This window comes from Hyla sarda, chromosome 1 (genome assembly GCF_029499605.1).
Source record: "Hyla sarda isolate aHylSar1 chromosome 1, aHylSar1.hap1, whole genome shotgun sequence".
NCBI classification, from domain to species: domain Eukaryota; kingdom Metazoa; phylum Chordata; class Amphibia; order Anura; family Hylidae; genus Hyla; species Hyla sarda.
In genome coordinates this window covers 332,210,398-332,228,152 of record NC_079189.1, presented here as the reverse complement: position 1 = coordinate 332,228,152, position 17,755 = coordinate 332,210,398, and the positions used below count along the sequence as shown (strand labels likewise).

The 17,755-nt window shown below is 43.6% G+C and overlaps 1 protein-coding gene across 5 annotated transcripts in view; it reads right to left on the bottom strand.

Annotated features, from left to right (window-relative positions):
* The window catches only part of CNTLN (centlein), a 419,445-nt gene that overhangs the window by 259,327 nt on the left and 142,363 nt on the right, over positions 1 to 17,755 (bottom strand). For 4 of the 5 annotated variants that reach the window (XM_056552149.1, XM_056552148.1, XM_056552150.1 and 1 more), the window contains 2 exons: positions 15,346 to 15,508; positions 175 to 351 (listed from right to left, as the gene is read on the bottom strand). In XM_056552149.1, the coding sequence (XP_056408124.1) occupies positions 175 to 351; positions 15,346 to 15,508 (340 nt within the window). The remainder of the gene's footprint in view (positions 1 to 174; positions 352 to 15,345; positions 15,509 to 17,755) is intronic. The other variant, XM_056552151.1, reaches the window with a different exon arrangement.

Genomic DNA, 17,755 nt, shown 5'->3' with positions numbered 1-17,755 from the left:
TTTACAGTCACTGTACAGACTACTCTGTAACGTGTGTGCAGTTTGCACAGTCAAGAGGTTAAAAGAAAAAAGTCAATACTCACTATTTGAAAGACTGAACACAGATCTTGTAATAACGCTGGTCTGGTGAACCACTCATAAAATATAAACACATTACAGTTACTAATGCTGTACCTGAGGTTCTTGAGATGACTTGGGTAATGCATTCAGGGCCTCTTGAAGTTTCACTTGCAGTTGACTAATATGCTGTTCCTTTTGATGTAGCTGTTCAGTAAGAGCAATATTACTTTGCCGCAGTTGAGTCTCACTGGATTTTGCCGTTTCATAACATGCATTCAAGTCATTATAAAGCTGACAGTGGAAAAACCATAATGATTAGTACACATAGGTATGAAGTGTTTCAGAAAAAAGCTAACATTTTACATGTTAGACTACACCCTGTTCCAAATTATTAGGCAAATTCTATTTACCGTATTTATCGGGGTATACCACGCACCGGCCTATAACACGCACCCTCATTTTACCACGGATATTTGGGTAAAAAAAGTTTTTTACCCAAATATCCTTGAAAAAATGAGGGTGCGTGTGTGCGCGTGTATACCCCGATACACCCCCAGGAAAGGCAGGGGAGAGGGGCCGTCGCTGCCCGCTTCTCTCCCCCGGCCTTTCCTGGGGTCTAGAGAGCTGCTGTCGGCCCTTCTCACCCCCTGGTTATCGGCGCCGCTGCCCGTTCTGTCCCCCTGACTATCGGTGCCGGCGCCGATAGCCAGGGGGAGAGAAGCGGCGCCGACAGCCAGGGGGAGAGAAGGGGCAGCGGCACCCATTGCCGGCGCCGCTGCCCCGTTGCCTCCCCCCATCCCCGGTGGCATAATTACCTGAGTCCGGTCCGCGCTGCTCCGCTGCTCCAGGCCTCCGTCGTGCGTCTCCAGCGTCGTTGCTATGCGCGGCGCTCTGACGTCATGCGCCGCGCCGTTCAGCGCACAGCAATGACGCCGGGGACGCACGACGGAGGCCTGGAGCAGCGGAGCAGCGCGGACCGGACTCAGGTAATTATGCCACCGGGGATGGGGGGAGGCAACGGGGCAGCGGCGCCGGCAATGGGTGCCGCTGCCCCTTCTCTCCCCCTGGCCGGCGCCGATAGCCAGGGGGTGAGAAGGGCCAACAGCAGCGCTCTGGACCCCAGGAAAGGCAGGAGGAGAAGCGGGCAGCGACGGCCTCTCTCCCCCTGCCTTTCCTGGGGGTGTATCAGCGTATAACACGCACACAGACTTTAGGCTAAAAATTTTAGCCTAAAAAGTGCGTGTTATACGCCGATAAATACGGTAAGTGTCACAAAGATTAAATATTTTGGTTTTCAGTTTAACTCATGGACGGCATTGTGTCTCAGGGCTTTTTTTTATCACTGAAAACAATCTTGGACACCTTTGATAATTAGATTGCCAGGTGAGCCCAATTTAAGGAAAAATTACTAAAGGTGGGTATTCCACATTATTAAGCAGAGCACCATTTTCAAGCAATATGGGGAAGAAAAAAAGATCACTGCTGCCAAAAAGAGTGAAATAGTTCAATGCCTTGGACAAGGTATGAAAATATTAGATATTTCACGAAAACTTAAGCGTGATCATCGCACTAAGATATTTGTGGCTCCATTGGATCAAGATAGCAGCTGCTAAAATACCATTACATAGCAGCAAACAGATATTTGAAGCTGCTGGTGCCTCTGGAGTCCAATGGTCCTCTAGAGTCTTGAAACTGTGCATAAACCTACTATTCGGCCATGACTAACTAATGCTCACAAGCAGAAATGGCTGCATTGGGCCGAAAAATACATGAAGACTAATTTTCAAACAGTCCGGTTCACTGATGAGTGCCGTGCAACCCTGGATGGTGGAGATGGATGGAGTAGTGGATGGTTGGTGGACGGCCACCCTGTTCAAACAAGGCTGCGATGTCAGCAAGGCGGTGGTGGAGTCATGTTTTGGGACGGAATTGTGGGAAGAGAGCTGTTCTCTTTAGGGTCTCCGAAGGTCTAAAGAACCTCTGAAAAGTATGTGGAGTTTCTGACTGACCACTTTCTTCACTGGTACAATAGGAAGAACTTTGCTTTCTGTAATAAAATCATCTTCATGCATGACAATGCACCATCTCATACTGCAAAGAATACCTCTGCATCAATGGCTACTATGGGATTAAAAGGAGAGAAAGTCATGGTGCGGCCTCATTCCTCCCCTGACCTCAATCCTATTTAGAACCTTTGGAGCATCCTCGAGCAAAAAGATCTAGGAAGGCGAGAGGCCGTTTACATCCAAACGGCAGCTCTGGAAGGCTATTCTGACATCTTGCAAACAAATTCAAGCAGAAACTGTCCAAAAACTCACGAGTTCAATGGATGGAAGACTCCTGAAGCTGCTATCAAATAAGCAGTCCTATGTTAAAATGTAACGTGACCAGTTAAAGTTTAAAAAGTTAAAATGTTGTAAAAAGTTTGATATAAATGGCTTTTGATTTCAGTAAATATGCTGCAAACACAACATATGACAATTTTCAGTTCTTTACAACCTATAAAGGGTTTTGAAACTTACTGAGCGTAATAATTTGGAACAGTGCATTGTAAGTTTTTTACGTTTAAAAAAATTACTGTTATCATTAGGAGGTCTGTTCAATACAATTTGAAGTGTACTCTTAATAGTTGATAACATGAGAATAATGCTGACTTATTTACATCAATTATTTAGGTAAATGAGAAAAATCTTGTTTGCATAATAATTTGGAACAGGGTGTATAGAAGAGCACTCCTTATGTTGATTAATGTATGTCTTAAGAAGACAATGCAAAATACTGCAGTCTTTTCACCTAAATTTTCAGTAAACACATAGGATTTAAGTTATTCTTTTATTATGAAGAAATTACCTAAAGGGTACACTAAAAATGTGCTCAGCCTGGTACATAAAAAAAAACAAAAAAAACCTTATACCTTCCTCACTCCAGATGCCAATCTTGCGGGGCTGATCCTGTTGCATATTGCTTCTTCTGTTTGGGGTTGGCGCATGCACTGGCTGCGCAGCCAATCACAGGTTGAGGCAGAACAGCTGCAGCCACTAATTAGGGTTGGAGCATGCACTACCTACTCCGTCAAACAGAAGAAGTGCTGTGTCACAGGAACAGCTCTAGGAGAACAGCTGTGTCAGCGGGAGCAAAGAAGGTATTTGAGCAGTTTTCCCCCACCAGTAGCCCACAAAACCTTATGCATGTGGCTCGTCAACTTTTGGCAGCTACAGATATTATTGGGCACTAATGTCATCAGGAATGTTACAGAATCACTGAAACTTGACCCTGAGATTAGGTGAGGAGATTTGGAGATTTCTCTAATAACGGATTATTTACAGTAAATGGTAGTTGGATTATGGCTATATGAATAAATAATGAATCTGTAATCCATCTTTTTATCCCTGCTGTGCAGTCCTTCTCTTACAATGACATCATTGTATCTGTACTTACTAATACAATATCATTGAATATAACAATGGAAGTAGACAAAAAAAGTAAGAAAAATAAATAAACATATACATCTAGCTAAAAATTTAGAGCAGAGAAAAAACTGAGAAAATACAAAATAAACTAATAAAAAATTTGATTAGTTAGATTAGTTTTATATATATATTTATACAGTATCTCACATGAGTGAGTGCACCACTTACACGTAAATATTTTATTATATCTTTTCATGTGACAACACTGAAAAAAATGACACTCAGACAATGTGAACGTAATGAGTGCACACCCTGTATAACAATGTTAAATGTTGTGTCCCTTCAAAATAACCCAACACACAGTCATTAAGGTCTAAACCTTGGTAACAAGAATGAGTGGAAATGTCCAAATTTGGCCCAATTAGCCTTCCTGATTTCCCTCCCTGATGCCATGTGATTCATTAGTGTTCGTGTTACATTGGTCTCAGGTGTGATTGGGGAGCAGGTGTCTTAAATTTGGTGTTCAAAATGGCACCTCATGGCAAAGAACTCTCTAAGGATCTGAAAAAATTAATTGTCCCTCTACATAAAGATGGCCTAGGCTATAAGAAGATTGCCAAGACCCTGAAACTGAGCTCCAAGATAAACTTATTTGGTTCTGATGGTGTCAAGAGAGTGTGACGGCAACTAGGTGAGGTGTACAAAGACAAGTGTGTCTTATCTATAGTCAAGCATGGTGGTGGGAGTGTCATGTCCTGGGGCTGCATGAGAGCTGCTGGCACTGGGGAGCTACAGTTTATTGAAGAAACCAGGAATGTCAATATGTACTCTGACATACTGAAGCAGAAAATTATCTCTGCTTACGTAGACTGGGCCGCAGGGCAGTAAGTATTCCAACATGATTACAACCCCAAACACACGTCCAAGATGATCACTGCCTTGCTAAAGAAGCTGAGGGTAAAAGGTGATGGACTGGCCAAGCATGTCTCCAGACCTAAACTCTAATGGGTATCTGTCGGGTATCCTCAAACGAAAGGTGAGCAAGAGCAAGGACTAACATCCACCAGCTCCTTGATCTTGTCATGGAGGAGTGGAAGAGGACTCCAGTGGCAACCTATAATGCTCTGGTAAACTTCACAACCAAAAAGCTGAAATGGGCACTGTCAGATATAAAAACTATTAATATGTGTAAAGCATGCAAAAGCAACAGGTTTTGCAATTGCTTTCATTACAACATTTTCAGTATTTCATAATCAAAAAAACTGCCTCCCTGCCTCCTGGGATCCATACCAGCCTGGGTTTGTCCACTCGTCATCACCTATGTCATGGACCCATTTCATGATTGACAGGTCTGATCTAAAGCTGCTGTGAGCGGCTCCCTCACTGTCTGTGTTTACTTCTTAGTCTCCTGTGTGAGGAGAAGAGGGGAGGGGCGGGAGAACACTGCTGCCTGTGAGCAGATGATGAAAGAAGCTGGTGACTGAAGATAGGGACTGAATGGAGGATTTTTGGTTGAAAAAGTAAGTGTCCCAGCATGTATATATGGGTGTGTGTGGATATACATGTGTGTGTGTGTGTGTGTGTAAATCTGTGTTGTCTAGGTAATGTGCATGTGTATGACTAAATGAAGTAGATGTGCCTCCAGCTGTTGAAAAACTACAACTCCCAGCATGCCTACACAGCCAAATGATGTCTGGGCATGCTGAGAGTTGTAGTTTTGCAACAGTAGGAGGAACACTGCCAGCAGCAACACTGCTGTAAGTTTGAGTTATTCACTATACGTAGATGTGTTAGGTCCCACGTCAGATCGCGCTTTAGCGCGATTGCCCCCCAGCATTCAATTTTATCAAGAGAACAAAATTATAAGAGTGTTCAGGGTAGTGCCTTAAATATAACTTTTATTGGGATCATTAAAAATCACCCGTAAATGTGTTTGATTCCAACACCATTAAAATGAATATGTACAGACCGCAGGGAGGAGGATCCTGCTTAGAGCAAGGAAAACGCTCAACCTGTGCCACAGATAAATAGTAACTATTTGTTACCAATATTGAATAGCAATATATTATACAACCAATATATTGTACCACCGACACGTTTCTGCCATGCATTTCAATGGCGTCCTCAGGGAGGCATATATAATGTACAAAATCGGTGTAAAAAGTGTATACTAGATCAATGTAAAAGATCTTATTTAGGTCCTTGGCATAGGTGACAGATCATCACGCTGCAAAAGAAATTATACTATCCCTATGTTTCCTGTAGGGAACAAATAGCAGCAGATATACATAGATAATAGTAATATATCCCTATATTGTATGCCGGGACTCTGTCCGTTGGTCCACCTGTAAAAAAAAAAAAAAAGGAAAACACAATATTCAAGTGGCACCCTGCAAGAGAAAAGATTGGACCATGTATTAACATTGATCCAAATATTTACTCACGGAACCCTGGTTATCGGGGCGGGCACGACAACCTGCTGTGGCGCAGGGAGCTGGCTCCGTTCATGCTCTGTTCACTCCGGTGAGCGAACTGTCGGCGTCTGTCGTCACTTCCGGCACGGACCGGAGGTTATATGCATGCCAATGCGCCCGTCCTCTGTGACGCACTGAACAGAGGTGGCGTCTCCAATCTGGATTCTACAGTGGCGCGCATTCTAAAGCCTCCATTCCGGAAAATGACAGGTATGTAAACAAGACTTATACGCTGTTTCGCAGTGCATTCCTTTACACAGCCATGGATACTGAGGCTTCTACTATATAACTTCCTTATCACAATTAACCCCTAATTATGGATAATTATATAAATGATGAGTTATGACCAACCACCCTAAAATTAATTACGGGCTAATTGTGTATAATATGTAGCTGTCATGAATGCATGTACAGTACAGCATTCCGAACCGAGAGAGTCGATAGTCTATGTCATGAGTACAGGGTACATAGGGATCATCCCACCCACATCCATCTTGTTACGCCCTGTTCAGATCAGGCCTTTTGTAAATATATGTGAGAATCCGTCCCAAGGGATAATATATGTGGTACCATACCCCAATACTGGCTTGAACTTACCCTGTACTCATGACAGACTAGCGACTCTCTCGGTTCGGAATGCTGTACTGTACATACATTCATGACAGCTACATATTATACACAATTAGCCCGTAATTAATTTTAGGGTGGTTGGTCATAACTAAAAAATTTATATAATTATCCATAATTAGGGGTTAATTGTGATAAGGAAGTTATATAGTAGAAGCCTCAGTATCCATGGCTGTGTAAAGGAATGCACGGCGAAACAGCGTATAAGTCTTGTTTACATACCTGTCATTTTCCAGAACGGAGGCTTTAGAATGCGCACCACTGTAGTATCCGGATTGGAGATGCCCCCTCTGTTCAGTGCGTCATATAGGACGGGCGCAGTGGCGTGCATATAACCTCCGGTCCGTGCCGGAAGTGACGTCAGACGCTGACAGTTCGCTCACCGGAGTGAACAGAGCTGGACGGAGCCAGCTCCCTGCGCCATAGCAGGTTGTCGCGCCCGCCCCAATAACCAGGGTTCCGAGAGTAAATATTTGGATCAATGTTAATACATGGTCCAATCTTTTCTCTTGCAGGGAGCCACTTGAATATTGTGTTTTCCTTTTTTTACAGGTGGACCAACGGACAGAGTCCCGGCATACAATATAGGGATAGATTACTACTATCTATGTATATCTGCTGCTATTTGTTCCCTACAGGAAACATAGGGATAGTATAATTTCTTTTGCAGCGTGATGATCTGTCACCTATGCCAAGGACCTATATAAGATCTTTTACATTGATCTAGTATACACTTTTTATACCGATTTTGTACATTATATATGCCTCCCTGAGGACGCCATTGAAATGAATGGCAGAAAGGCGTCGGTGGTATAATATATTGGTGGTATAATATATTGCTATTCAATATTGGTAACAAATAGTTACTATTTATCTGTGGCACAGGTTGAGCGTTTTCCTTGCTCTAAGCAGGATCCTGCTCCCTGCGGTCTGTACATAGTCATTTTAATGGTGTTGGAATCAAACACATTTACGGGTGATTTTTAATGATCCCAATAAAAGTTATATTTTAGGCACTACCCTGAACACTCTTATAATTTTGCTCTCGTAAATTTGAGTTACCAATCATATGCCTGCAGCTGTTGCAAAACTACAACTCAAAGGATGTGTGGGCATGCTGGGAGCTGTCGTTTTGCAAAAGCTGTAAGCACAGTGTGTGTGTCTAGCATAAAACCAGAAAGGAAAGTGTTACAGATTCTCACTCTTGAGACCAGTGACTGAGGAGAGTGAGGGAGGGGGAGTGGTTATTGCCTGAGGAGAAGAAAAGGGACCCACCCCCCTGCTTCTGGCCTACAACATTAAGGTAATTCAGAAATAAAGCTAATTCTGAGAGAACTATAGGTCATAGACACATAAAAATTATACGTAAATGCGCAGGATGAGATACTGAGCAGCATATAACAGTTTTGTTTTTTTGGGTCATCTTACAGGTCCACTTTAAGACTGTTTTGGACCCAGTTTGGACATTTCCACTTAGGGGTTTCCTAATTTTTATTGCCAAAGTTTAGACATTAATGGCTGTGTGAGGGGACTCAACATTAACCCCTTAAGGACCACAGGTTATTTCATTTTTACGCTTTTGTTTTTCCACCTCATGTCACAATCACACCCTATCGGTCCAGCTAAGACGCTAGAGAGAGTATGATGGTGCAAGGGTTAAGGCCACCAGACCTCTGGGTATCCACTACTAGTCCCAGCAAGTCACCAAATTAACCCTTAGATAAACGTGTTTCCACCAGAGCTGCCTTCAGAAAGGTGAGCTCATATATTTAGAGATCAAAGACCAGAGCTGATTATGTAAACAATTAATCTGATAAAAGGTATCACAGTGCTATGCATATAAAAATACAGGAACAAATGACATACAGGTACAAAAATATATAAAAGAGTTTTGCAAGACAAGTTAAGAAAACAAAAGATGAAGTTCTTACAGCATGATCATATAGCAGTCCATGAGAGTGAGTTCCAGCTGTTCTTGGAGTTTCATATTGGCATCCACATTCCCAAGGTGTTGTAAAGCAGTCTGCATATAAGAGTCCAAGGCCTCATATGAAGTACTGTCCTGATGGGGAGTAATGTTGTATTCCCCAGGAGATATCAGTCCTTGGATGGCAGTTCCAGCTGTAGGACTTTCTCATGTCAGTCAGCTCTTCTGCACAGACATCATACTCCACAAGATCAGCAATTAGTTGTTCCTTGTTCTTTCCTGCAGTAGGGATCTCCTTTTCTTGGCACATTAGCTCCAGTGCAGGCTTGGACTGCTTGCGATATGCCTCCATATTTCTGAGATGAGACAGAGGAGGTAAAACAGGAGATGGGGAGGACAGAACTGTCTTGCACTCTTTTTGTATGTCTTTTAAACCAGCACTGAGCTCTGTCTTTGGAATTTACACACAAGAAGATGTATGCAATTTCTTTTTTAGTGCTAAGATTTCCTTACAGGTAAAATCCAGCAAGCACTACAAATCTCTAAATATATCCCGACACTGCCACCAGTTGTCACGATCACACCCTATCGGTCCAGCTAAGACACTAGAGAAAGTGTGATGGTGCAAGGGTTAAAGCCACCAGACCTCTGGGTATCCACTACTAGTCCCAGCAAGTCACCAAATTAACCCTTAGATAAACGTGTTTCCACCAGAGCTGCCTTCAGAAAGGTGAGCTCATATATTTAGAGATCAATGACCAGAGCTGATTATGTAAACAATTAATCTGATAAAAGGTATCACAGTGCTATGCATATAAAAATACAGGAACAAATGACATACGGGTACAAAAATATATAAAAGAGTTTTGCAAGACAAGTTAAGAAAACAAAAGATGAAGTTCTTACAGCATGATCATATAGCAGTCCATGAGAGTGAGTTCCAGCTGTTCTTAGGATGGTCTTGTCAGCTTGTTGCACAGCATTCAACCACCAACTTTGAGTCTAGCATTGTTTTAAATATCATATCTGCTTTCTTGGGAGGGAGACTCCATTCCCCCCTCCCCTCTGACCCCACCAGGGGGTCTTCTCTCTTCCTGGCCTCTTATCTGTTTGATTATATGATGGGACCAGAGTGCATGACTTCAAAAAAGCCTTTGAATTCAAAAGGAGATGTAAACAAACAGCCAGACCCCCCAATAAAATGCAATACACAAACCCACAGTCTGAATGACCTCTCACCCCCAGGTCTTAGGTTATACACAGATACAATAAAAACACATGTATATTTCCATAATCAGGCCTTGGGCCTGACACCTTCCCCTTAAGATGGAGACAGAGAGATCTTGCCTTTACAGGCTAATAGATCTGTCTCCATTACTCCTCTATTTCTCCCTGACGCGATCATACCAGTACTTCTGCCTGGACTGGGCTGCTGTGAGGTTGTCATGTACCAGCCCAGTCAATGTCTGCATCCTGTCCCTGAATCTCAGAACACACTCCACCACAGAAGTCTCAGGGGCAGGCAGCCCCCCTTCCCATTCCTCCCTAACTAAATCTCGTGGTCCCCGCACTTTGTGACCATATAATAACTCAAAGGGCGAGAAACCTGTAGGCTCTTGGGGTACCTCCCTGTAAGCAAATAACAGATGGGGTAAATAATTTTCCCAGTCTCTGCCCTCCAATTCTACAAATGTTTTTAGCATTTGTTTCAAGGTGCCATTGTTACCGGACACTCTGTCCAACCAATGTAGAGGGTTGTGATCAGTTGTGACAGTAAAATCCCTGCCATACAGGTATGGCTGTAATTTTTTGCAAAGCCCAGACCACAGCTAGACATTCCATCTCTATGACCGCATAGGCCACTCCCAAATGTCCTGCCAGGGGGGTCTCATGGGCTAACCTCAGCAGCTCTTTCCTGTACTGCCTAGGAACCACTAACTGCCTTTCTCTCTCCTGGGCCCCTAGCATGCCTTTGGAAAGGGACTCCCAGTACAAAATATCATTTTCCCAATATACCCGATGCCCATCTGTGTCAACATCTGTATGCTCAGCACGTTGTCTCACCCTTCAAGGGAAGGGTCACTGCGCAGAGCTTCCCGGAAATGCTAATTTCCCTCCCCCCCATCTTGGGGCATCAGGGAGCACATTTCCCCCAGGTGAACTAGCATCTCCACCTTCCTCTCCCTCAGTTCCAGACATAACAATGTTACAGGCATCATACACAGGGCTATCACTCCTTCCCTGCTCCTTCCCTTAGGCTCACAGGATTGGGACATATCACTCACTGCTGGTCCCTCATCCTTAAATGTCACCAGGGGCACACCAACCCCTCCCCCTAGCCCATCTCCACTAGGTTTTGGCATTGGCATTGGCAATGCATTGTCACCACATTTTACAATACTCCCCATTCCACTTTTGGAAAACATTACTGGTTCAGTCACAGGTAAACAATTATCAATCCCCTGCACTCCCTCCCAGTTACATTTCACAGTGTCTCCCAAAGTCTCGCACAGTACCTCAGAATGAACTGGGCTCTCTCCTAGCCCATCCGGTGTGCAGGTAGTGTCCTCTGGAGCATAGTGACAGAGCATCCGACCCAAATCATTCCCCAGCAGAACATTAACAGGGATGTCCTCAGAGACCCCCACCTCCCGCAAACCTTGGCCTGTACCCCAATCCAGGAACACACGGGCCATGGGCACAGCAGGCCGCACACCTCCAATTCCTTTTAAAGCCATGGTTCTTCCAGGGATGATGTCCTCTGTATCCACCACTTCAGGCCGCATCAAGGTAAAGGAGGCTCCAGAATCTCATAAACCCACTGTCACCCGGTCACCCACAGTTACACTCTGCAGGTTATCCGCTTTTTTCTCCACCGCTCTGGACACCAGAACAACGGCTGTGTCCCCTCCAGCTACTGGTGGAGAATTGTTTTTGTTGGGGCAAGTGGCACTCAGGTGCCCAATACTGTTGTATCTGTAACATCGACGGATGTCCCCCTGACCCAATGTGGCTCCTGTTGCATTTGGGAATGATGGCAAGAATTTCCCGGCTGACCTGGTGGTGCTTTGTGGTTGTGTGGCTCCCCTCCAGGTACTTGCTCCAGCTTGTGCAGATCCACGCTTTGCTGCTGGCGCCCGGTTGTTGGCAAAGTCATCTCCAAGTTCTGCTGCTTCCATGGCTGTCTTGGGCTTGCGGTCCAAAATCCACTCTCTGGCTTCAAAGCTCCGTGTTTGGAGAAACTGATCCAGGACCATCAAGTCCTCCAGGGCCTCATAGGTAGTGACTTGTAGGCCCCCAAGTCCATTGCCTGAATGCAGTCCTTAGCTGACCTACAAAGTCCTAAATCTTTTCAGATAAGCCTCTGGAGTCAGATTAAAACTTTTTAGCAGGGCAGATTTTATTGCCTCATAGTCCTGGTCACTTTCAGAGGGAAGTGAAGCAAACACATACAGAGTTTTCCCTCGCAGCCGTGGGATTAGATATCGTCCCCACTGTTCCTTAGGTAGATGGAACTGCCAGCAAACCTTTTCAAATCCCTTCAGGAACACATCCAGATCATTATCTTTCTCCAACATGGGGAAATGTTCCAAGCAAGGTTTGTGTTCTCCTTGATCCTGCACATTACTGCGTCCAGATAAAGCATCCCCTCTCAGCCTCAGAACCTCCAGTTCATGCCTCTGCTGGGCCTCTCTCTCTGCCGCCTCTCTCTCTGCAGTTTGGTACTGGAGAAGCAGTTGGAGTTTCATATTGGCATCCACATTCCCAAGGTGTTGTAAAGCAGTCTGCATATAAGAGTCCAAGGCCTCATATGAAGTACTGTCCTGATGGGGAGTAATGTTGTATTCCCCAGGAGATATCAGTCCTTGGATGGCAGTTCCAGCTGTAGGACTTTCTCATGTCAGTCAGCTCTTCTGCACGGGCATCATGCTCCACAAGATCAGCAATTAGTTGTTCCTTGTTCTTTCCTGCAGTAGGGATCTCCTTTTCTTGGCACATTAGCTCCAGTGCAGGCTTGGACTGCTTGCGATATGCCTCCATATTTCTGAGATGAGACAGAGGAGGTAAAACAGGAGATGGGGAGGACAGAACTGTCTTGCACTCTTTTTGTATGTCTTTTAAACCAGCACTGAGCTCTGTCTTTACACACAAGAAGATGTATGCAATTTCTTTTTTAGTGCTAAGATTTCCTTACAGGTAAAATCCAGCAAGCACTACAAATCTCTAAATATATCCCGACACTGCCACCAGTTGTCACGATCACACCCTATCGGTCCAGCTAGGGTTCTCCAGCACTAGAGAAAGTGTGATGGTGCAAGGGTTAAAGCCACCAGACCTCTGGGTATCCACTACTAGTCCCAGCAAGTCACCAAATTAACCCTTAGATAAACGTGTTTCCACCAGAGCTGCCTTCAGAAAGGTGAGCTCATATATTTAGAGATCAATGACCAGAGCTGATTATGTAAACAATTAATCTGATAAAAGGTATCACAGTGCTATGCATATAAAAATACAGGAACAAATGACATACAGGTACAAAAATATATAAAAGAGTTTTGCAAGACAAGTTAAGAAAACAAAAGATGAAGTTCTTACAGCATGATCATATAGCAGTCCATGAGAGTGAGTTCCAGCTGTTCTTAGGATGGTCTTGTCAGCTTGTTGCACAGCATTCAACCACCAACTTTGAGTCTAGCATTGTTTTAAATATCATATCTGCTTTCTTGGGAGGGACACTCCATTCCCCCCTCCCCTCTGATCCCACCAGGGGGTCTTCTCTCTTCCTGGCCCCTTATCTGTTTGATTATATGATGGGACCAGAGTGCATGACTTCAAAAAAGCCTTTGACTTCAAAGGAGATGTAAACAAACAGCCAGACCCCCCAATAAAATGCAATACACAACCCCAAAGTCTGAATGACCTCTCACCCCCAGGTCTTAGGTTATACACAGATACAATAAAAACACATGTATGTTTCCATAATCAGGCCTTGGGCCTGACACCTCACCTTCTAAAAATCATAACACTTTAAATGTTCCACCTACAAAGCCATATAAGGGTTTTTTTTTCTCCACCAATTGTCCTTAGTAATGACATCAATAATTTCACCACAAAATCTAAGGTGAAACCAAAGAATCTTTGTGGGGAAAATTGGAAGAAAAAAAATAAGCCATTTTGTAACTTTTGGGGGCTTCCGATTCTACAAAGTGCACTTTTACACATGCAGCGATACCACGTTTATGTTTATTTTTGTTTACATTTTTTTTTTTTTATGAGAAAAGGGAAGGGTGGGCAATTTAAACTTTTACTAGGGGAGGGGTTAAATCACCCTTGTGAACTATTTAACTTTTTTTTTTTTTTTTAAACAATTTTTTAGTCCCCATAGGAGACTATTGCATGCAACCCTTGAATTGCATACACTGAACAATGTTATGCCATAGCATAGATCAGGGTTATTGGTGCTTGACTGCTTCCAGCCTGCCATGGCTGAGCATCAGAGTGGTGGGACATGAGGAAGACATTGGGTTGAACAGGGGTGGGCAGAGGTGTGCGTAGGGGTGGATTCTCACAGGGGCTTCCTGCTTTATTTGGGACAGGGTCCCTGAAGGTTGTCAGTCTACCCCTGACACACAGTTGGAGAGATTTATCAAAACCTCTGTAGATGAGTTGTGCAGTTGCCCATAGTAACCAGATTGCTTCTGTCATTTTTCAGAGGCCTTTTTAGAAATTAAAGAACCAATCTGATTGGTTACTATGGGCAACTGCACCACTCTTCCTCTATACAGGTATTAATAAATCTCCCCCAGTATACATGATGCTAATACAATACTCATCCAATTTAAAGGGGTGCTCCGGGGAAGAATAAGAAAAATACCCCAAAGCCACCACAATACCTGTTCTGTGTCCCCTGTAGTTATCCATGTGATTTTGCCAGCTCTCGGGGCCTCTGTTGTCTAAATATTATTTTTCCATGCTTTCAGCCCAGACTACAACCCACAGCAGTCAGTGCGGTTTCTCTGTAATGGCTGCCAGCCAGTTGCTCTTACTATATGTGTGCATGCTGTGTTGTCAGCTGCACACACTACATGTTTTTTCTTTCACAATATCCTTCCCCCCCATCAATAAATCATGCTATGCTCTGAAGGCAGCAGTCAGTGATAAGATCTACAACAGCAAAAGAGCAGTGTTGTGCGCTAAGGAGACTTCTCTGCTGGCAAAATCCTCAAACCGGGAGAAGGGAGGGGAGGTGTGGCTGTGAAGCCAGAAATCACGTGGTGTTTGCCTTCCAGGAGGGTGGGGGTTAGATCTCATTGAGGAATGTGCACAGAGACAAGCAGGATCAGGTTGTGACATCTTTCTCTCACTCCTTGCATGTAAGTGACAGCTGAAAGAGGGAAATGCTCTATCTAGCTAATGAATGATATTTACACAAATAAATAGGTTGGTGAGAGGGAAAGGATGGGCTATGGGTTTAGTTTCCCAGAGTACCCCTTTAAATTTCTTTATAGAGTTTGTAAATACTATCTGAATAATCAGCATGTTCGGATGACAAGAAGTCAGACTATACAGAGATAAGCACGACTTATGATGATTGAAGTACGTGTTTTTAAATATTTTTAAAGCAGGGTAAATATCCCCAATATCATTAATGCAATATGTAAATATTACATTAGTAATATATATATATAGTATATATCACATGAAAGACACAGATGTTTTTTTTTATGTACAACATCAATATTGGCTAAAAGTCTGCACAGTAAGACTAAATCACATTACAATAATGTCATGGTGTAGGAAAAGTTACACGTAAGTATTAAATAAGTATAAATAAGCAAACACATACTTTTTGGTATGATACAGTCTCTGTGAAGTGAGCATCTTCCTGATTTCTCAGAACTTTCTGTGTATCCATACTGAGCATCTGCAGCTGCTGTATAAGTTCAGCCTGCTGTGAAGAATGCTCATTGCTTTGTTTGTAGAGATTCTGAAGTTCTTTTAACTCCCTTCTGTTTTCAGAAGAATGGGTCCATAGAATCAAGCAGAAATAAGAAAGTGAGGTCACAGCAGTTTCTAGGTTACTATGCATGAAAAGTCTAAGCCCTAAAATTGCAGTGCGTATTCTTTACAACTAAAAAGGTTGACAGTTTGCACACATTGACAACATTAGTATCATGACAGAAACAAGCTGATATAAGCAAAACCAAACAGAAAATACTTGTGCATACAAACTGAAGTCATTGGAGGTCATAGATGCAGACCTAAACAGACAATAAACCAAGTGTATATATCTGATAGTATCTTCCCCAAGAAGGGTTCTACAAATTACCCTAAAGGTGTTGCTTTAAGTTGATACAGTTGATCCAGATACATGCCAAAACAACTTGATTGTCCCATAACAACCATTTTAGAAATGAAGCCAGCTTCTAAATCCCCTGTCAACCAGCATTGTCTCTTTAGGGGAGGTTGAAGTCACTAGTAGAGATGAGCGAACTTACAGTAAATTCGATTAGTCACAAACTTCTCGGCTCGGCAGTTGATGCCATATCCTGCATAAATTAGTTCAGCTTTCCGGTGCTCCGGTGGGCTGGAAAAGGTGGATACAGTCCTAGGAGACTCTTTCCTAGGACTGTATCCACCTTTTCCAGCCCACTGGAGCACCTGAAAGCTGAACTCATTAATGCAGGATAAGTCATCAACTGCCGAGCCGAGAAGTTTGTGACGAATCGAATTTACTGTAAGTTCGCTCATCTCTAGTCACTAGTAATACAAGAAGTCACATGTAATACAAAAATAGGTTGGTTTAACAAATTAGGAGTATTTATTTAGAAGCTCTCTGCTAAATCAATTGTCCTCAACCTTGTGGTTGTCAGCGTATGATGGGAACTGTAGTTTCACAATAGTTCGAGAGCTACAGGATGGAGTTCTGAGGTGAACCAACCACATCATGTCAACGCCATACCAGCCTCCCACCATGCCATGTGGAGCTGTGACAACTGCCTGGCCACACCTGTATCAGAGACAGGCAAATACCCAGGGCTTACTTATCCTGTTATGTACCTGCATATTGAGGTGCTTTCATGTGCCACACATGCAGGTTATCGATCTGTCCATATGCTATGCAGCATTAATCTCTATACATTTCACACACACTGCAGCAGAGCAGATTTTTCCTTATATAACACAATTGTGCAATCTAGAAAAGAAGGACTGAATTCAGACTGAATTTCCAGCTTATGACCTCCTTCCTGATGCACTGTGAAATTCCTCAACAGGGAAACATGTTAAAAGAGGTTGTGATCTATTCGAGCAGGTACAGTGTTAGGCTGTGTTCACACTACGTTTTGTCCCATACGGGAGCGCATACGGCAGGGGGGAGCTAAAAGCTCGCGCTCCCGTATGTGACCGTATGCGCTCCCGTATGTCATTCACTTCAATGAGCCGACCGGAGTGAAACGTTCGGTCCGGTCGGCTCATTTTTGCGCCGTATGCGCTTTTACAACCGGACCTAAAACTGTGGTCAACCACGGTTTTAGGTCCGGTTGTAAAAGCGCATACGGCGCAAAAATGAGCCGACCGGACCGAACGTTTCACTCCGGTCGGCTCATTGAAATGAATGACATACGGGAGCGCATACGGTCACATACGGGAGCGCAAGGTTTTAGCTCCCTCCTGCCGTATGCGCTCCCGTATGGGACAAAACGTAGTGTGGACCCAGCCTTATCTGTTGTTGTTGAATCTCACATTTTGGATACAACCAAGGTATTTTTGACAGTTCTTCTGCATTTGGTACTTCTATCAAGGCATCATCTGTTTTGAATGAACAAGATATTGAAGGAGATTTATCATTCTTTTCAAACGTTTGGCTTTTATATGACAAGTTTTTTTTAACTTACTTTTGCTTACATGCGACCTATTTATCAAATAGTCGCACAACCTTGATAAATAAATCACATGTAAGCAAAACTGGGTGACACCCTGCCTGGCACTAAATAGCTGCACTCCAACTATCCGGCAACACCCCGTACACCCTCCTCAGAAATTGAAAAATATTAAAAACATACTATGCCACACCATGAATATCCATACTCTGGAGGCTTTTTTGTTTAATTTTGAGCACGCATTTTGGGACGTTGGTGGGCGGAGTCTTGCATCGCTGCGCTGAGGCCGGAGTTTACGTCAGGAAGGAAGACAGCGCAGCACCAACAGGCACATAAACAATAGTGAAGCAACAAAAAAAAAAAAAAGGCTCGGTA